General features: G+C 32.5%; 2 protein-coding genes across 12 annotated transcripts in view; one reads left to right on the top strand and one right to left on the bottom strand.

Moving 5' to 3' along the window:
* Positions 1-3,121: 3,121 nt before the first annotated feature.
* Positions 3,122-4,882, bottom strand: LOC129945089 (uncharacterized). Its single transcript, XM_056054747.1, has 2 exons — positions 4,102-4,882; positions 3,122-3,978 (listed from the first exon to the last, which is right to left on the bottom strand). The coding sequence occupies exons 1-2, from the start codon at positions 4,880-4,882 to the stop codon at positions 3,122-3,124; spliced, it is 1,638 nt and encodes a 545-aa protein (XP_055910722.1).
* A 15,651-nt stretch (positions 4,883-20,533) lies between these two features.
* Positions 20,534-22,699, top strand: part of LOC129945731 (unconventional myosin-IXa-like) — a 45,910-nt gene continuing 43,744 nt past the window's right edge. For 5 of the 11 annotated variants that reach the window (XM_056055605.1, XM_056055606.1, XM_056055612.1 and 2 more), the window contains exon 1: positions 20,601-21,078. The gene's annotated coding sequence lies outside the window, so the exon portion shown is untranslated. Of the gene's footprint in view, positions 21,079-21,420; positions 21,440-22,699 lie in introns of those variants that run through there. The other 6 variants (XM_056055608.1, XM_056055602.1, XM_056055603.1 and 3 more) reach the window with 6 other exon arrangements.

The raw sequence follows: 22,699 nt of genomic DNA, 5'->3' as shown, positions 1-22,699 counted from the left end.
AAAACCAGAAGAGATATCGACTTCAAATAAATTTTGTTATACAGATAAAAATATATTTTTTGAAAAAAATCCAATTAAAGGTTTGTTTTATAAATAAAAAAAAAACTAAACAAAATTTTTTCACCTAAAATTTTACGAATACAAAATTATTTTATCTCCAAACCAATTTTGTGCAACTAAAAATAAAGTTTTTAGCTTCTGGTAAAATTTTGAGAAAAAATCTAACTGACAGTTTTTTTTATAAAAAAATAAAAACCTAAGAAAACATTACTCAAAGTTTTTAAAAATTGATTTTCGACTCAAATATATTTTCAAAAATTTGAGATCATGGTTTCCAACCAATTTTAATTTATAAGGAATATTGTTAAACAAGAAAATTAATAAAATTTGTTAAAATTTGATTTTCGACTCAAAACAATTTTGAGAAAAATAGAATTGAAAGTTTATATTTATTATCTGTGCTATTAGCTTTACTGAATATGTAATCGATGTGCTTTTTAAACGAAAGCTTTTCATCCAATATACATGTTCGATAGCTCGACGAAGCAAAGCTAAAGTGTGCTTCAAGAGAAGCAATTCCAAAGAAAAGAAATAGAAAAAAATATAATGTCTAAGAAATATTTATTAAAAATTAGAGTTTATTTTATAAAATGTTACTTGCCTGGTTGACGGTAGAATCTCAAGTTAGAGAAAGAAAAATGAAGAGGAATGGAAAATTGGATGAAAGGACAGGTGAATGGATCGTAATTGGAACATAAACTTGTGGGAGTTTTGAAGAAAGTAATAGATGCTAGGTGATGCCAAATTTAAGTTAAATTTAATATTGAACATACCGCCAGCCAAGAACGACTGTTATTAATTAAGTTTTAAAGTTAACAATTAAAATATCAATAATAAAAAAGTTGGGTGAAAGAAATAAAAGCATTTCCTCCGATATAGTCGTTGTGATAGGGATCAGGTTTTTCAGCGCCTGATACTCGCTGCAGGAAAAAAAATCAGCTTTTAAGATGATAATGATGTATCCATCGGTTTGTTTGTAGGAATCCAGCATAGTTTTGTTATGGGGCGTTTATATTGTTTCCCATTCCATAAAAGCGTAACTACTCTGCAAATGTCGTCTTGTCCTGGATGTACTTGTATAACCCTTGCTAATGGCCATTTTGCTGGAGGAAAACTTTCATCAGTAATTAGCACAATATCGTTAACGCGAAAATTCCGTTTAAGTTTCGAAAGCTTATTGGGTCTGTTTTGAAGCCTGGTCAAATATTCCGTTCTCCATCGATCCCAGAAATTTTGGAACATTTGTTGAATCTGGTGCCAACGTTGAAGATGGTTCGTTTTCACATCCAGTAGTGAAGGTTCAGGTACTATGAAAGATGGTTCTCCGATGAGAAAATGAGATGGGGTAAGAGCTCTGGTATCGGATGGGTCATCGTTCATTGGGCAAAGAGGTCTGAAATTAAGAACACATTCAATTCGAATTAACAGCGTATTTATTTCTTCAAAAGTTAAAATTCGATTAAATAAAATTATTTTTAGGTGGTACTTAACTGATTTTACTCCGGCCTCCCACAGCCCTCCAAAATGGGGTGAGGCAGGTGGAATGAAGTGCCACAAAGTTCCTTCAGATGCAATGGTCTCTCTTACATGTTTTGGAAATAGTTCGTTGAATTCTTTATTCAGCTGACGAAGAGTTTTGTTAGCACCGACAAAGTTCGTCCCATTGTCGCTATACATGTTGCTGCAGCTCTCTCTACGTCCAGTAAATCGTCTAAAGGCAGCTAAGAATCCTTCTGAAGACATGTCTGACACAAGCTCAATGTGAATCGCTTTTGTACCCAAGCAAACAAACACGCAAATGAAACCTTTATACGTTTTTGGTGATCTTCCTTTTGAAATACGGATGTCGAATGGACCAGCGTAATCCACTCCAGTGTGTCGGAAGGGTCTGGTTTTGTTAACTCGTACTTTAGGGAGTGATCCCATAAGTTGTGTTGAACGCTTATGGTTAAAACGATGACATAAAGTGCAGTCATGAAACTTTAATTTTGTAAGATTTCTCAGATTAAGAATCCAGAATTTATTCCTTATGTATGACATCATTAATTGAGGCCCACCATGAATAGTTTTAATGTGCGCATCCAATACAATAAGTTTTGCTGGATTGCAATGATTTGATAAGATAATCGGGTGCTTTGCATATTGGTCAATTTCAGCAAAGTGAAGTCTTCCACCGACTCGCAAAATTCCCTCATCGTCGGTGAAAGGATAAAGATTACTAATTTCACTTTTATTTGAGATTTGTTTGTCTGATTTTAAATCTTTTATCTTGTATGCAAAATACTGAGATTGGGATAAGCGTATGAGGCAAGAAAAGGAATTTTGAATTTTATTGGGATTGAGATATTCCTCAAAAGTATCCCTCATTTTGAAATTGAAGAGACGTTTTATATAATTTTGTTACACGAAGAAGTTTGTTTAATGAAGAATATTTCAGTAGTAGATCAAAAGTAGGAGTAACATTTGCAGACAAAGAATTAGCATTAGCTTTTTTCTCTAGTTCAGTTTGACAGTCTGAAACTCGTTGGTTTGGCCATTTAGAGAAAGGAAGACTAAGCCACTTAGGACCATGCCACCACAAAGCATGATTTTGTAAGTCATAAGGTTGAAGCACAATCAACTGGGTTATCTTCTAAGCGTACATGGTACCAGTCTGAGATATTAGTCATTTCTTGTACTTCAGTTACTCTGTTGGCAACAAATGTTTTCCAACGTATTGGTAATGCATGAATGCAAGGACAACTTTTGAATCAGTCCAAAAATATGGCTTTATGTTTATTGATTGACTTTCAATTGCAGTCATGGATTTTTTGAAAAGTTTTGCTAAAAATACAGCAGCACATAATTCAAGTCGTGGTAACGATACTTGCTTCATTGGGGCAACCTTAGTTTTAACCGTTATTAGATTGATAGAAATGTTATCATCCTTTATGCAGCGATAGTAAAGTACTGCTGAATAGGCCGAGTTTGAGGCATCAGAAAAAGAGCTGGTAAAAGTTCCTAACCATAGAGAGATTTACGATAGTTTTCCCAATCATCCTTAAGTGGAAGGGGAAGAGGGTCATCCCATCCTATGCCAGCGCACCACCTCTTGGGCCAACCACCCAAGTGGATCAAACAGCTTAGCAGCATCAGACAATAGAGTGCGTTTTGTAAGCGAACTTCGTATTGGGAGTGTTATTTTAAAGAAAAAGTTATCACAATGAGGGTTCCAGAATAGACCAAGAGCCTTAATCGAAGAATCGGAATTTCCGTCAAAATTAAATGATATTTCACAATCTTCAGATGGTAGATCATATAAAAGTTCTGGTGAGTTTGAAGACCACTTTCTTAATTTAAATCCACCAGATGTGAGAATCTTTTGGAGCTCTAATTGAATCTTTTTAGCTTTGTTTATGTCATCAGCTCCAGAAATAATATCATCCACATATATATCTCGTTTAAGAATCTCAGATCCAATTGGATATTTACTAGCTTCATCATCAGCTAGTTGCTGTAGCACTTGTATGGATAAAAATGGTGCACACGTTGTACCATAGGTAACGGTAAAAAGTTTGTACAACTGCAGAGGCTTAGCAGGGTCATCCCTCCAAATAATTTGTTGAAACTTAGTTTCTTCAGGATGTATCAGGATTTTTCGAAACATTTTCTCTATATCCGAAGTAAAAACAACGAAGAAAGCACGCCATTGTAATATGACAGAAGATAAGTCGTTTTGTAAAATAGGACCTGGTAGTAATTCTTCATTAAGTGCCTTAGAAAATGGAGGCTTTGATGAGCCATCAAATACTACACGCAATTTGGTGGTAGAACTGCTCTCTTTGCAAACACCGTGATGCGGAAGAATAAAAAGGTTGCCAGACTCAGAAAGGTCATTAAGATTACATGAGAGTTCCATGTGGTTAAGATCAATGTATTCTTTTATAAATTTATAATATTCATTTTTAAGCTTAATATTTTTTGGAAAAGTTCTCTGTTCCAAATGGTCGAATCTTTTTCGAGCATTGTGACTAGAGTTTTTAAAATTTGGGTAGTCTTCGCCTAAGACTTTTGACTTAAATGGAAGTCTCACAATACATCTTCCAGAAGAAGAAAGATAATGTGTTTCTTGGAAATATTTTTCACAAGCTTTTTCTTCAGTGGTTTGCACACGTTCTGAAGATACTTCTTCAAGTTCCCAGAATTTTCGAAGAGTGTTGTCTATATTCACCTGAGTGTGAAAAGTCAAAATATTTTGAACATCTCTGTTCTGAGGATTCGAGTTTTTAATTGGTCCTGAAAGGATCCAACCTAATTGAGTTTGATGTACCAATGGGCCATAAGTAGTCTTGATAATATCGTCAAGAATGATTTCATATAACACATCTGCACCAAGAAGTATATCTATGCGTCCAGGCTCTGCAAACTGAGGATCTGCCAAAATTAGGTTGCCAATGTCGAAATAAAATGAGGAATTAAGTTTTGCAACAGGAAAATAATTACTTATTGAAGTCATAACCAAAGCCTTTACAAGTAGTGTAAATTTGGAATTGATGCACGAATTAAGCTTGAGCTCAACAAAATTTGTACACTCATCGGAAGTCATTGAGCCAATACCGTCTATAACACAATGAATAGGATTTTTCTTGAGTCCCAATGTTTGAACACAATATTCTGTAACGAACGTTACTTGAGACCCTTGATCTATGAGGGCTCTAAAAATAAAGTCACCAGTAGCAGTGGATATTTTTTCTTTTGCTGTTGCAAGAAGTATTTGCGAAGTAGAATTTGAACCCAAATAGGTTGATACCAGAACCAGCAATTGGATGCGCAGCAGTGTCATTTGATGAATGATTTGAATTCTCAATATGCATAACTGTGTTGTGCCTTTTATTACATTTTCGGCATGTCAACTTGCTTCGACATTTTATAGCAGAATGTCCTGGCAACAAGCAGTTTAAACAAAGTTTTTTAGATTTTTAAAAATCCATCTTACTTTCATGAGTAAGTGATTTAAAGTTTGTACACTGATAAAGAAGATGGGCTTCATTACAACTTGGACACGAACTCGTATTATTGGAAGCATGAAACGTTTTTACATAATTTACTCGTTTATTGTTTGGAAATTTATCCCTTGTTTCATCAAAAATTGAAGCTGGTTTAGAGTCAATTGCCTCTAATGATCGAAAAGAATCTTCTAAAAACTCATAAAATTCTGAAAGTTTTGGAAGATCATAATCTTCAGAATCTATTCCAGACTGATTCGATTTAGAAGTTCTATTTTGCGGGTTACACTATCAAGTTTTTGAGAAAGAATACAAATAATTAAAACATCCCATGATTCGGTTTTAACCTTTAAATTTTGGATTGAAGTCAAACAATCCTTGGTAGTATAAAGAAGTTTCTTTATGCTATCACAAGACTCTCTTTGCATAATAGGTTGTTCACATAATGTTTTTAAATACGATTCAATAATAAAACGTTTTTTATCAAACCTTTCGCAAAGCATTTGCCATGCAGAATCATAATTTGCAGCTGAACATGGAATAGAGTGTATAATTTTCTCAGCTTCACCTGAGACACATTTTTTAAGATAAAAAAGTTTTCTAGCACTATCTAGACCCGGTTTATTATGAATCATCCCCGTAAATAAATCCCGAAACTGCATCCAGTTCTTATAATCGCCATTGAACTCGGGAAAGAAAGAAGAAGAAATTACCTTAATTCTATCAACAATGTCGGACTTAAGGTGTAAAAACATGTCTTGAAATACATCATTATGTTTTTCAATAAAATATGTAGTGTCCGGTTTATCTTTCTTTTTCTCTTTGTATAGAAGAGAAAGCTTAATATGATTTTCACGAAAAGAAACCATGTAACTTTCTAATATTTCTAGGCGGCCATTAAGATGACTGGCCTTAGCTAGACGCTCCTTAGGACTCTTACTAAAATTAGTTTTAAAATTAATTAAGTCATCAATCAAGTTCTGTTGCTTTATGAAAAGAGTGTCTAATGTTTCTTCCATTTCAATATTTTAAGAAACCAATACGCAAGAGAATTGAAAAAGAGAAGAATAAAAAGTATTTAAAAATATTTATATATACATAAAATATTCACTTTTAATTGAAATTAATAAAAAAAAAAACCGCACACCACCCGTACACGATTATTAATTAATTCTAAATTGAATAATTATTATTAGAATCCGGCTCGAAGGACCAATGTTCGATAGCTCGATGAAGCAAAGCTAAAGTGTGCTTCAAGAGAAGCAATTCCAAAGAAAAGAAATAGAAAAAAATATAATGTCTAAGAAATATTTATTAAAAATTAGAGTTTATTTTATAAAGTGCTTCTTGCCTGGTTGACGGTAGAATCTCAACTGAAGTTAAAGAAAGAAAAATGAAGAGGAATGGAAAATTGGATGAAAGGACAGGTGAATGGATCGTAATTGGAACATAAAACTTGTGGGAGTTTTGAAGAAAGTAATAGATACTATTTGATGCCAAATTTAAAGTAAATTAAGTTAAATTTAATATTGAACACATAACTCCCAAATCCTTTTTTGCAGTAACCCTATCTAAACTCGTATTGTTGATAGTATAATCAAATATGATAGGTGTTTTTTTTTCTATGGCATGTAAGCCTCTGACATTTGGCAACATTCAGGAACAACTTGTTACATTCACACCATTTGGCCAGTTTTTGGATATCCTCTTGTAGATACAGAAAGTCTGTAGAAGATTTTATGAGCCGGAAAATCTTGCCATCATCGGCATACATAAGATACTTCGAATATATAAAATTTACCGAAATGTTATTTATAAAAAGGATAAATAACAAAGGGCCAATATGACTTCCTTGCAAAACACCTGAAGTTACATTTTGGATTTATAATTTCCCAATTTTACAAATTGAACCCGATTTTTTAAATAGGAAGAAATCCATTTTATAAAATTAGAATGGAAACCAAGTTTTGATAGCTTAAAAATTAGTATATTATGATTAACTCTATCAAAATCTTTTGCAAAATCTGTAAAGATAATATCAGCCTGTAAACCATTTTCGAACCTGCAAAGTACAGAATCGCATAGCAATGAAAGGTTTGTAGCAGTAGATCTTCCAGAAATAAAACCATGTTGGTATTCGGATATTAAATCCTTAACAAAAAAGATATAATTTTTTACAGACAAGCATTTCGAACATTTTTGGGATCACTGATAATTTGCAAATAGGGATATAATTGGTCACATTTTGCTTCGAGCCAGACTTAAATATTGGAGTTATATAAGAGACTGGCCACTTTTTAAAGACTGATTGAAAATCAAGCTTAGCGGTAATGCCAAAGAAGCAGCGTAGTTTTTTAGTGCAATATTGGCTATGTTATCTGGCCCAGCACTTTTATTTACATCAAGACTAGTTAGAACATCAGAAACAGTTAAGTCTATACTTCCAATATCAATAGCATAAGATGACGAAAAATCAGAGGATTCACAAGGAGCAGAAGCCAAATAAACAGATTTAAAATAATCAGCAAATAAATCGCATTTAACGTTCATATCACTAGATACACAATTGGAGTACTTCATACAGTTTGGAATCCCTAAAGACTTTCTTTTCATATTTATAGATTTCCAGAAGTGTTTCGAATCTTTTCTAATTTTTGACTCAGTAGACAGAATAAAATTATTAAAAAGAAAACTATTGAGACAGTCATATTCAAGGTGGCATTGAATGTATTTCTGCTTAAGGGACAGATTATCTTTTGTTGTTTTATAAGCTTTATATGCTTTATTTTTCCTATTTTCAGATTAGATAATCTTCTATTAAACCAGAGTGGGTTTGAATTGGATTTAACATTTTAGGAATAAAAAAATAAAAATAAAATAATTACATATGTTGTATTAATAGTTATAAATATATTTATTTGTCATTTTTACATTTAATATCTTTTATTATAAATTGTAACACATTCACTTAAATATTATAAATAGAATTATCAATGAAGCTTGCACTATCAAATGAGCCCATTGTATCTTACTGTGTAAGTTATGAAAATAAAGTTTGAATTGAATTGAAAAATTGAATTGGAATATACATATCAAAAGTTTGATGTAGATACATTGCAAATTTTTCAAACGTATGATCAAGGCTTAAATTAATCAAGGTATTATCCCAAGCAATTGACAACAAAAAGTACATCAATTTTATCTTTTATACAAGTTAAAAATTACACTCTACAGTAAGGCATATATGGTGAATTGAGTTTTTTTATAGCAGGAAAATCAGTCTGATCGATATAACCTTCGAACTCTTTATCCACAAAAATTAAGTCTAATATACGATTTAGATTATTATGAAAGTTATTAACTTGAATCAAGTTAAATTGACTATAAAAATCTATAACTGACAATTCTAAATATTTGAGCCGTTTATTTTGAAAGTGGCATAAGTAACTTTTTCAAAAAATCGAGTTAATGGCAACACTAAATACAACTGAACGGTATCGTTTCATTTTTAAAAAACGTGCACTCAATAAGTTGAGAACTATTGAGATTTCTTCGAGAGAAGTATTGGTAATTAACGGTATTACAAATATCTTAAATATATCGACTTAAAACAAAAATGACTTATGCCACTTTCAAAATAAATGGCTCATTTATCGTCCAAATCTGGTTCCCAGCTTATATCACTAAGATTGAAATCTACTAAAACCAGAAAATTATCATTTTGACTTAAGTTATTAAGGACTGATTAACAGTTAATAGTTAAGTCCAATGAACTTCCTGATCGAATATAACTTACGCTCACAAATAAGTTTAAGTTTCTATTTAAATAAATTTTAACTATCAACTGATCAACATCGAAATCTGATGGATTGTTATCGGAAATTAGTTCAACTTGACGACAAACAAAATTATTTCTTACTGCAATAATTACACCTCCCCCTCTGTCAAAACCAGTTTAAAATGAACATCTATCTTACAATAATTCTATACTACAAATTGATTACAATTAAATAATTCATAAGTAAGATGATTCTCGCTCAACCAAGTTTCAGTAAGTACAATTATATGATAATCTTCAGATGCAAAGTATACATACAGTTGACTCAATTTAATTCGAATTCCTCCCACATTTTGGTAGCAAATACATAAATAACTAAAATTTGAAAGTGCGAAACGCCAGTAGCAGGAACGAAATCGAAAGCAGCAATTTCATCAACAGCAGGAACAGCATCAGAAAATACAGGTATTTGGCATACGTCAGCGGTGACAGAAGCAACAACAGCAACAATAGTTATATCATCTTCAACAACAGCAACATCATCAATAAGAGTGCCATCAGCATCAACAACAACAACATCATCATCAACTTCATTAGCATAATTATTTGCAATAAGCTATAAATCGTTTCTTGGATTGAGGTTAAATGCACGAATTTTAACTCCATCAGGCCAAAAATCAGAACTAAAAATAGTATTAACTAGATTTAGTGGGCAGCCAATTTTAAAAATTTATAAATCTCAGTTCCAATTCGAATTCTCTTCTTTGTTTTGTCAACAATTTGTAGCATTGGAAAAACTAGGGATTTGAATTTGTATTTGTGGCCGTATAGGAAGTTATTGAGTCTAGTGTTGTGCTACATTCAAAACTTGATAAATGAAACCATTTTATTTGTTGATTATACACTCTAAGTCCCATATCGTTTTGAGTTTTGGCGATTTATACTGAGGGATACACATTTTTTGTCGTTATTGTGCATTTCTTCCACATAAGAGGCGGCAGCAATTTTTATATTCATATCATTTTTAGCATTTTTGTTAACATCGTCAATTTCATCCACTGATTGAAATTCGAATTCGGTAGAAACACCAGTGTTTAAATTCACATCAACAGCACAACCTACGATGACATCATCAACGGTGAGGAGGATCACATTACAACAAACCCCATCAACAGTTCCCGTAGTTGGTGTGGTGGGAAGAACGGCGAGAGAAAAGTTTTTGTTTTTCTTGTGAGCATCATCTTCCTCATCATTGCAGTTGATCACGCAATTTACTGCACTCTGTGTCTGTATTGATTTGATTTGAGAAGAGTGAAAAGAAGAATGAGGCAAAGATAACGATAATTCCCCCAATGCGCTTTCAGAGAGTACCGTAGATTTTGCATTCTTATTAGCTTTTACTTCTTTTGAGTGAGAGAAAGATGGAGACAAATTACTTTGTTTCAGAGACAGGCGATTTAAAGCAGGAGATGTGCTTAGCAATTTTTTTTTTATAATAAGCGCACACTCAAAGGGATATATTACCCTTATTATGTAGACACAGTGTGAGCACTAGGAAAGGGAGAGAGGGTTTGAAAGAAGATGTCGGTGCACATTGACTTTGAATTCCTGAATATTGCAATAGCTGGGAAAGACAGAGTGTGGCAAGGCATTCCACATTCGCATAGTACGGCTAAAGAACGAATCTCTGTACTTGACAGTACGACCGAAGTTGGGGTCGAGTGTATATTGATGAGCATTCCTAGAAGCGCGAGTATCACGGTTGAACTGTTTAAGGGGAGGAATGCAGCTGGCTATTTCTCTAGAGCACAAACCATTAAAATAACGGTAAAAGAGGGTGAGACAAGAAACATTTCGACGATGTTCAAGTGACGTAAATGATTTTATGATGGTAATTGCCTTTCTGTGAATTTGTCTTTGGTTCAATGGGCTTTTGAATTCTTTGACTTTTTTGTTTTATCTCTCACACCTCTACTCACATTTAAGTTTACTTTATTTTGCAAATTATTTTTTTTTTCTTTTTGTCTGAGCTCAACAGTTCAAATTGTTTAAGTTCACTTATTTTGACCAACTTAGCCACGCAATTATTTTATTTAAACTTAAAGCTCTTGGTTTTCACTATTTTTCTTAGATTGGATCAAATTATACCTTGAAAACAGATCCTATGAGGTAAAATTTAGAAATTGTCTTTCAGAACCTTTTGTTGCTCAAATTGGTATCCCTCAGGGATGCCATATTGACCCTTTTCTGATCATCCTGTCTATTAACGACGTATCGTCATGTCTACGCTCAAGTGAAGTTCTCACTTTTGCTGATGACATGAACATTTTTAAGATTATAAAGTCCACCCAAGATCGTATTCTTTTACAAGCCGATATTGATAGTTTCACATTTTGGTGTGGGAAAAATAGCCTTTCCCTCGACCCTTTAAAATGCCAGACGATAACTTTTACTAAAAAACGAATCGTTATTGTATTTGATTATTGTATATCACAGCAAAAACTTTGTCGCGTCTCCACATTTAAAGATTTAGATGTTTTCCAACTTAGAATTTATACATCACAATAATTTTATTGTCAATAAGGCAAGTTCTATGCTAGGTTTTATAAAATGCTGGGCAAAGGAGTTCAATGATCCCTATGTTACTCTTTCTTTGTACAATTGCCATAGTCCTTATCTTGACTATGCATCGCAAGTATGGACTCCTTATTACGAAATTTATAGAAAACGTATTGAATCAATTCAACATAATTTCATTCGCTTTGCCCTTGGGAAGACCCTTTAGTGCCAGAACAATGAAGATTTAGAAACATTGTTAAATTACGCGTTTAGAGAAATATTAGTTAGTTATTTGAATCCAGTTTTTTAAGTAAGTAAAATAAATTAGGGTGGTTTAACAGTCCAATGAGAATTAGGACCTAGAAACGTAAAACTCTGTAACTATTTTTTTTATTTTTAGTTGCGTATAATTTTCGCTCAGACCGTTGAAAAAAAACTCAGATTTGTTTCAATTTTCAGAGTTTATCGACTTAACTTTGTCGATGCAACAGTTGCAGGAACATTGAAAACGAGAGTTGCAGAATGTAAACATGGATCAGGAAAATAAAACAACGCGGGAACATTGAAAACATGTTTATATATTCATCTCTTTTTCCTATTCCTATTTTATTTGTGTGTACTCTTTGTTTTTTTTTTTACATTACTCATGATATTTCCAAATTGCTGAAAATAAGTGATTTAAGAAGAGACTAAATAAAAAGACCATCAACTTGTTACTTCTGTTGCCAATTTTCATTGCATAAGATTTGTGAATTGGTGAGGAGCTATTCTTACTTCTTTCCACTAAGAGAGTGTGTTGCTTTTAAAAGCTTAACTAGATAAGCCGAAAAGAAATTTTGTACAAAAGCAAACAAAATTTGTATTCTCGCTAGGTCAGTGGTTTTGTGAAAAGAAAATACAAATTTCTTCTTCAACCAAAATTTAAGTCTTATGTATCATTTTTATAAGTTTTCCAATTCTAACTTTTTATATCTCATCTTTCAGTTATATAGCGACAAGGACAAATCTGTGAGGAAAAGTTCTAGCTACATTTTTTCTGAAAGTGCATTGTGGCTTATTCATAGATGTTTGCTAAACTTTTAGGCTATTAATAAATAAATGCAAATCTAAATTAAGGGCTAAACCTGAATAACTATAAACATAGAAAGTGCTGTGTTCAAGTAATTATTATTTATTTATTTTTGGTGTACAAAAAAGCTGAAATAATAAAGCTCTACAATCTACAATTTACTGGGAATATTTATATAAAATACCATACCTGAATTATTATAATTCATGACAAATAGAAACCAGAAAATATTTATACCGCAATTGCAGGATTATATAAATATTCCCAGTAAATTGTAGATTGTAGATCTTTATTATTTCCGCCTTTTATAATTCAATGTAAAATAATTCAATGCAGTATATCTTAGATCATAAAGTAGTTAAGTTATAAGTTAAGGTATTACTATTAAAAAAAACATAACATACATTTATAAAAAACATGTACTCGTTCATATGTACAAATAAAGTCTATTCTAAAAAACCTTAACCTTGTTACACTTTTTCTGAACACATCTTTTCTTATTTTGGTTGTTAATGCCATCTATCTGTAACTCATAAAAAGAGAAGGGAAAAACAAATTCACCACGATCTACCGTTATAACGTTTACCGTAATTTATTGACAAACGAATATTGTTTGGTAGAATTAGTTTGTGAAAACAAGAGAGAGATAGAAATGTCAAATGCCTCAATACTTCACTCTCAACTGAAGTTTTTTCTCTCTCTCTGCTCTTCGAGGTGAAAACATGTGTACACCGATACGAATTCAACACGCTATAAAAAATGAGAGTAAGAGGTTTCAAAGGGACGGAGACGAGGACACTCTCGATTAGTTTTTTCTTTTTAATCTGAACATCGCATTCAGCTTCTTCCATTGCAGTCTCTCCACCAAAGGCGTGTTAATAATGATTTAATATTCCTTCATCAACTAATTAACGGTGAAATTGATGCACCTTATTTGCTATCTTGTGTACATTTGAATTACCGAGGCGGAACTCGTCACCTACGTTCTTTTAATTTTATACACATTGACTTTCATAAAACTAACTATAAGAAGAATGAAGCTTTAAGTCGAATGAGCATTTTTATAACTTAAACTGTTTATCGATAGATTTAAATTTAAATAAGGTGGGTGTTACCGCCACTGTCAACACCCTGTAACTTATTCTACTACATTTTATTTAAAACTTTCTTATACCACCCTATACCCTTTTTTCTAAATGTGCTGAATTACTTATAACTTAATCTTGCATACATATATAATTGTCATTTTCATCTTATTTTCGATTTCTTGAATTACTTATAACTTAATCTTACAACTTCAATCCAAACTGATTATACTTTGTCTGATTAATAATCTTCAATTTGGGTTTTAATCCTTTGGTTTCTAAACCATAAAGTAAGTTAATTATTAAATCATATTCTAATTAGTTTAAAAGCGTAACAATATATTTCAGGAATTTTAATCTTCTTTAAACTGAATTAATAAATAAAGAATCACTTGTTCTAAATTGCATTTGGTTGTCTTTTCTTACAAAGAGATTCAAAATCTTCAAGAGCCAAGCGGATTAACCCAACAGTGGGATTAAAGTCATTGTTTAGAACCAGTGCTCCACTATCGTAAAAGTCCTTATTTTATCTTTTGTTGTTCTGTATTAATTCATGTTAAATGTTAATTATGTTTTGTATTTTGGCGTGTGTTAGGCTTTAATTGTATTCTTATCTTACTAACAACTAACATATGCACTTATGATGAACCTCTGATCGTCTGATCGTAGTATGAAGCTAACTACTTTCTGAAATGCTGAAGTGTATATGTATGTATAAATGCTGCCTTATTCACCCCAATGTTTTTTTTTTAATATGCAAATAAATTTTCTTTGTAAGCAGTGGAATGTTTAAAATATGTTACCAACACATATTATGTTACCCTTAAAATTTTGCACTGGATTTTTAGTATTCGTCGTCTTCCTGTATTTTCTTCATATATTGCAAACATTGCAACGGCAATATTATTCATTTTTAAAGACAAAAACAAATAGAACTAAATCGAAAAATGAAAAACGAGCTTTTATTTTAACGCAAAACAGCTGATTTTGACACTCCGAAATTAGTATTTTTGATTTTGTTCCATCCAGTTCGCCGAAAATTTTAACTTACCTGACCCCGGTTATAATTTCATGGGACCAATATTTTTACAAATTCATAATGGGGTGAGAGTCCTAAAAGATTTCAGCATATGTATATAAATCCGATGGTCCGGATGGTGTCCCCAATATTTTTTTTATAATAAGCACACACTCGAGGGGATATTACTACCCTTATCATGCAGAGGCACAGTGTGAGCAAAAGTCAATATTTTCCTCTAAAATGGAAGATGGCAAAAGTAGTTCCGATACTGAAATTTGGAAAACCCCGAAATGATCCACTAAGTTATAGGCCAATAAGCCTACTAAGTAATATAAGTAAGATTTTTGAAAAATTAATTCGCTGCAAACTAGAATCTTTTTTGAACGAAAAAAATATCATTCCAATACAGCAATTTGGTTTCCGAAAAGAACATTACACGTCGCACCAGGTTTAAAGAATCTGTAGACACATAAAAGAAAAATTTAGAGAAAAAAAATCAACAGGATTAGTTTTACTATATGTTGAAAAAGCTTTTGACACTGTTTGGCATAATGCACTCATACACAAACTTGTTATAAATGAATGTCCAACCTTTTCAATAAAACTTATACAAAGTTTCTTAAGTGATAGAAAATTTACAGTTTCACTTCATGGAAAAAACTCAGTCTCGAAAACTATTCCTGCTGGCGTTCCTCAAGGATCAGTTTTATCTCCTACTTTGTTCAATATTTTTGTCTCCGATTTTCCAGTCTTGTAAAATTGTGAATTTGGCATGTATGCAGATGACATTGCGATATTCTCATCCGATGAAGATCCTGACAATATTATAAATAATATTCAAACTGGCTTAGAAATTATTTTCGAGTATTATAAACACTGGAAAATTAAAATTAATGCTGGTAAAAGTCAAGCTATCTTTTTCACCAGAAAAAGAAAGGATTGTTTTTTATCCAGACGTATTATTAACTTTAATAACTGTGATATACCTTGGGTCAACTCTGTCAAGTATTTAGGTATTTACTTAGATAAGAAGTTGACCTTAAAGGAACACACACAAATGACAGCAAATAAAATAAATTTCGGTATAAAAATGTTATATCCGCTTATTAACCGAAGGTCATTACTTAGCAAACACAATAAACTTATTATTTTTAAAGTCGTTTTTCAAGCAATACTCTTATATGGATCGCCCGTATGGGGTAATTGTGCTATAATGCATATTAAAAAATTGCAAATTCTTCAAAACAAAATTTTAAAAATGATGCTCAAGCTCCAATGGCATTTCTTAACCCAAGCCTTGCATTCAGAGACAACAAACGTATTTAAAATAGACCAACAAATTGAAATTCTCAATCAAAATTTTTGTAGAAAATGTGTATTGAGTGAAAACTGTTTAATTAGAAACCTAATTTAACAAATTATCAAATAATTTTTTTTTGTCTTGTATTCTCATACATCTTGTTATGAACATTTGTATTATTTATTATCTTGTGCATTTATTATATTTTTATATTGTTTATTTATGAATCAAAAAATGTACTTTCTGTTTATTTATTAATTAATGTATCTAATTATATATTCTTTTTATTGTCTAATTATTAATTTATAAATTTTTTCTCGTTTACTAATTTATATTTATTTATTTGTGTATGTATTTATTTGTTTATATACTTAATTATTTATTTATTTATTTGTTTATTTATTAATCTATTTCTTTATTTATTTATATATTTACTTATTTCACTTGTGTATTTATTTATCTATTTATTTAATTATAAGTTTTTTTTCACTGGTAAAATAAATCATCGAAAATTAATTTCTATTAAATTTAAGCATAACCTATCTATGATATAGTTATAAACAAAATTCGAATGAAGATTTTTACTTTGCAATGTTTTCCTTCAAACTACAATATTAGGATATTACACGTTCCGTTTAGAAACTAATTATTATTTTTCAGTAGTAAGATATAATTTGATATCATATGTGCAATGACTTAAAATTATTGTAAACTCTGTAACTTTCTCTTTGCCAATAAAATAAAATATCTATCATTAGGAAGAGGAGAGAGGGTGCACATTGGTTTTGAATTCGTGAATATTGCAATGACTAGGAAAGACAGAGTGTGGTAAGATATTCCACATTCGCGTAGTACGGCTAAAGAACGAATCTCTGTATTTGACAATACCGCCGAAGTTGGACTCGAGGGTATACTGATGAGCATTCCTAGAAGCGCCAGTATTACGGTTAAACTTCTTAAGGGGAGGAATGGTGGCTAGACTAGAGCATAAACCGTTAAAATAACGGTAAAAGAGGGTGAGACAAGAAATCTTATGACGATGTTCAAGCGAAGTAAATGTACTTATGATGAAATTATCACCTATCAATTTAAATGCTCTACGTTCAATACTATCCAAGAGGCTTAAGTAAGTTGCAGGAGCACCAACCCAGAGATGGGAGTTATACTCAAGCTTTGGACGTATATAAGTCTTGTAGATAATAGCCATATCAGAAGGTGCGAAACATTTCTTGCATCGCTTCAGGAAACCCAAACACCTTGCGGCATTTTTGGTGACATCGCGTATGTTATCGTTCCACAAGAGGTGGTGAGGTGAGGTGACACACATACCGAGAATATCGAGATGTTCAGTCTCATTGATGCAAGTGCCGTCCATGGATAATGGCAAGAAGGTATATCTCGCTTTAACGATACACGACACCATTGGGATTTCGAAGCATTAAATTCGGTTTTTTAACACCCATTGTACAATGCTGTTAAGTTGGAATTTAATGAGCTTATCATATTTTGTCGTTCACATTCGAAGAAGAGGGATGTGAGTCTGAAAACGAATATGAAAATCTAAGAGTACTATCGTCAGCGAAACAATGTATTGGATTATAAGTTGCAGACAGAAGATCATTAATACAAATGAGAAATTGTGTATTAGATAAAACAGGGCTCTGGGGTACACCAGGTAATTACTAATCTAATGAAGAAGGGATTCATGAAAACCGAAAGCACGCATTTTCGATAAGAGAGTCTGATCCCAAACCCTATTAAATGCTTTTGAAATATCAAGTACAATAATAATATACTTTCTCCAAAACGATGTAAGGATTTGCTCAACTGTTCGATGAGATGAACCGTATTTTCAGTCATTACGAAGCTTTCGATCTTCGAGATACTTCTTGAGCTAATAATTAATCAGCGTTTCCATGAAATTGGAAGGAAGGGCCGTAAGTGCAATCGGTCGGTAATTAGATGGTGAGAAAGATTCGCCTTTTTTGGGAATGGGTTGGACAAATGCAGTTTTCCATTCTCTTGGAACGAGACCTGAGGAGTGGGACGGATGAAAAAGCTTCACGTTGGTTTTGCCAGGGATGAAGAACACCTCTTCAGAACAATAGCAGGGATACCATTCGGACTAGCAGATGGTGAGTTTAGATCTCTAAGGACTCTTGCCACAGTACGAGTGCGAAAAAAGATTGATACCATAGAATTGGTGGCGAACTGCCTAGCAAACATATTAGCTTCCTCTAAAGAACTAACAAAAGGAGTGTTTTTTAATAAATATGATTTAAAATAAAGACAGGATAAGTGTTCATATATGCGTTTCACCCCGGTGTATAATTTGGGCTCATCAGAAAATGACCAATACACCTTGTCTTGACGCATATTTTCTCGAATAAATCGAGGTTCCATATAACCCAAGCTAGGCGAATTATATGGTTGCTACAATTCTCCAAAGAAGATAAATTGTAGCTATTTTATTGCCTTGCTATGGAACTTTTTGAAAAAAAAAAATTTTGATTGTCAGAGGTATGAAACGTCCGATATTCGGGTGGGATCGTTGACCAGCTGAGTTAGATGGTTCAACTCAGCGAAGATTTCAGCAAACACACCATCGGGTGTTGTCTGGCCTGAATGTTGAAGCCTTGAAGAATTGTGTACATTGAAATCGCCCGTAACAACAATTTCAGTAGGAAAGGACGAAACAATTATTTGGATGGAATCAGACAAAGCATCAAATACACGAGAAGTTGATACTCTGTCTAAATTAAGGATTCGATAAAGGAAGCAGTAGTGAATAATTTGCTTATTTACCGATAATTTAAACCACATACATATAATTAAAAAGGATTTTGTGAAAAGACCATATTGAGGTAAGAGCTGATAAGCAACATCATTCCTAATGTATATGGCGAGGCCATGGTGGAAAAGAATAAAGCCAACAGGCCTTACTCATGAATACAATATACAGTAGGATCGGAATCTTCACCTACTTGGGTTTCATTTATTGCCAAAACAGCTGACCTGTATAAAACAGTAGGATGGTATGCCAACAAAAAATTCGCTCTTAGCCCACGAATATTACAATACTACTCTGAATTGTGAAGTCATTACAAAATAAAAAAAATGTCCCCAATATTATTTTGAAGAGGTGTTCTTGTTCGCTGGCAAAACCCCTGCTTAAGCTTTTCCATTTATCCTATTCTTCTGGACTCGTTCCGAGTAGTTGGAAAACAACATTTGTTCAAAATTATCGACCGATAGCTAACTTTTCTTCTTTCCAAGGTCAGGTTATAAAATATCTTTAGGAACAAAATCTTCTTAATGACTGGCAATACGGATTTCGTAGCAATAGGTCAACTGGTGATCTTATGACTTCTCGGTATTCTTTCGACCTTTTTAATGGAAGATGTTTTGGACAGATCCAACAATATAAATGCTGGTGTGCCTTAGGGCTCCATTTTGTCTTCGCCATTCTTTCTCAATTTTATAATTATAAATGATCTTCTGTCTATACCTTCTAATCTAAATAATTCTTAATTGTTTCACTGACGATATCACTCTTATTAAGCAACAGCAAAATATTATAAGATTATTAAATTCCGACACATACAACAAAGTAGAATGGGGTATAGGAAACAACGTATAATTGAATGCTTAGAAATAGACTGTCTTGCAAGGGGTCTTGGGTTCAATTCCTGCCTGTGCCACGTTAATTTAAAAAAATTTTTTTTGAAAAAGTGCTTTCTCAAATTTGCCGTTCGGTTGGTCTAAAATTGTAGGTCCCTTCCATTCCTGACAACAGTACTCGCACAAAGGAATGGTTGAGAGTTGTAAGTCACTAGGCCCTGGTTCCCAACGGACTGTTGCGTCTCCCAATTTATTTTATTTATTTAGAAATATACTCAGAAAATCCCTAAAACACTTAATTAAATAAAATTAACACAAATAAAGATGACAAAATATAAAAACAAGCGTTTAAACATGAGATCACAGTATATACTTGTTTTCAATAATTTTATTAAAAGTAGTAAGGTTCGATTTTGAGAATTTCTACAGCTTGTGTAATGCGTAGATAATTCTCTCTGTTCCTTAAGTCCAATTCAGATCAAGAGTTTATATTGTTAATAAAGTTATTATTTACAGTTGCTTAAATGAGTTAAACCGTTATTTCTGTTAAGCCAAGTGAGTATGTTAAAAGAACGTTTTCGTTACTCAAATTGTCGAACATCTTTTGTAGTTTCCGCAAAATATGACCAAATGAAATAAAAAATGACCATATGACCAAGTGAAATATAATTATCAAACTTGGTCACAGATAACCAATGCGGCAATCGTGGGTTGATAACACCGTACGAGCAACGAAATTAGAAATAAAAGATATAGGTCAAAATAATGCACAGACTTAAACTATCGAAAAGTCTTCGCGTAATAATGCGCGCATCACCGAATGGTACTTCAAAACAAAATAGCAAATTAATGCGCTTCACAGCGGAAAAATTCAGGGAGTTGCATCGAGTGTGATGTGATCCTACCTTAAATAATATTTCTCTGCGTACGGGGGCTAAGGTATAACAACTTTGATCATGCCTGTACTAGTTATTTGATTCTCTATTCCATTTGTTACTTTTGTTCTAAAAAATTGTATTTAGTACTAAATGCAAATATTAATTATATCAATTGTACTAAAAAGATAAGAAACATGGCTGCCATGACCTGACTTGGCTCGACGAGTCTTTTTACAAAGTAAATTTTATCTGTTGCTTCTAAAATTATTCAATAAGTGTTTGGTATTTTCTCTTAATAAACAAATTAGTAATCGAATAACCCAGATTTCAGTTATTTAAATGCATTATCTCACATGGAACTAAAACAAAAATCATGAATGAAAGCGTCGTGTCATAAGTTTTCAATTTTTTTTTATTAATGTCGGTACTTCGTTCCGTCGTCGATGTCGTCGTCGTTGAGACAACCAAATCAAGGGAAAATAAACGGACGAACTACGAAAAAAAGAAAGAAACGAGCAAAGTGCGTGCAGTGAATAGATTTCCGACAAAAAAATTAAAATGTACTTAATTTACTTTCGGGCATTTAGATAAATTCCTTTAGTTTTTTCGCCTAAAACTTTTTCTAACAAAAAAACCCTCTGCAATCTAAAAATAAGAAACAAAAAATTTATCTTCTCTTTGTTAAAGGAAAATGTTCATGTAAAATCCGGAAAAAGAAATGTGTATGTAGATGTGTACGTAAACGTACGTACTGAGTCCCTGAGTGTAAACCGCTTGTAAAGTTTGACCAACATGTGACCTCATTTTTATTATAAATTTTATCCGTGGAGCATCAAACCATTGAAAAATAACAATTCCAATTATTATTGTTATAAAAAACCTTGTACTCCCTGCGCCTGTAATTGTGCATTGGCCTAGGGTGTTAGCTTTAGCTTCATGAACGGCACAGTTGCGAGCAAAAACAATCTAATAATTTAGCTCTTCAAAATTGATCATACACCAGCATCATTTATTGCAGGAAGGGAGGGAGGAGCATTAGGAGTAGCCGTAGGAATATAAGGAAAAACCAATACGGAAAAATATGTGATAAATATCCCTCCAAACACACTGGATATTGCTTTTGCTGTTTTATTTCGCTTATGTCTCGAATAAATTCTTAAAATAAAATTTCTTGCGATGAATTGGCCTCCCTTGCACTATTCTGTTGCTCATTGCTGCTGCTTCAGTTGCGAATATGTTTAAAACCTCCATATCATTCATAAATCAGTGTTGTTATATATTTTTTTTTGCATGTCGTATGTTTTGTATATATATTTTAATGTAAACATTATGTTTTATTTGAACCTAGGCAGTTTCTTAAGATTGGGGCGACTTTCCATTACCGCAGCACAAATTTCCTTCTGATTTTTTTGTACAGTTAGGTAGGGGTCTCAATAGAACATGTTTTAAATATTAGGGCGAGGAAACAACTTTAAGTCATAAAAAAAAATATTTTCTTTTTCGGACTTAACCCTACTTTTTTGTATTGCATTTTTTGAGCCTAAAACAAGTTTTTTTAATTGATAGCACGGCGCGGCGCGCGTACTAACAGCCAGGTATATAGGGGGGCATGCTGCCCCCCTGCTTGGGATCACTATAGGATTTGGGGTGGGTGCGAGTTTGGGTATATGCAAAGTACTTTTTCATTTGAGCACTAAAATAAAAGAAATTACCAAGAAAAAAAACAAGTATGGCAACACTGAATAAAAAACGGAAGAAATGTCAAAATCAACCATTTTTGTGTGTTTTGTATGTAAAAAAGTGAACTTTAAAAATTAATTAAAAATAGAAATAAATGTTTCCTCGCTCTAAAATTGCTATAGTTATTATTTATTTGCACATATCTATCGAAAAAAAAAAAACCGCGAGTAAATTCGTGCTGCGATATTTGAAAGTTGATCCTTTTATTTGATAGATATGTGCAAATAAATAATAATTATAGCAATTTTAGGACGAGGAATTTTAAATAAATTTTCAAAGTTCACTTTTTCACATACAAAATACGCAAAAATGGTTGATTTTTACATTTTTTCCCTGGTTCTTAGTCAGTGTTGCTTTACTTGATTTTTTTGTTGGGGATTTTTTTGTTTGTAGTGCTCAAATGCAAAAAGTACTTTGCATATAACCAAACTCGCACCTACCCCAAATTCTATAGTGATCCCAAGCAGGTGGTTTGCATGGGGCCAGCATGCTCCCCTTGCATACCTAATTGTTAGTTCACCAGACTACTATCAATTAAAAAAAATTGTTTTAGGCTCAAAAAACGAAATACAAAAAAAGTAGGGTTAAGTCCAAAAAAAAAAA

The sequence above is a fragment of the Eupeodes corollae genome, chromosome 2 (assembly GCF_945859685.1).
Source record: "Eupeodes corollae chromosome 2, idEupCoro1.1, whole genome shotgun sequence".
Lineage (NCBI taxonomy): Eukaryota > Metazoa > Arthropoda > Insecta > Diptera > Syrphidae > Eupeodes > Eupeodes corollae.
This window is presented reverse-complemented; position numbering and strand designations above follow the sequence as displayed.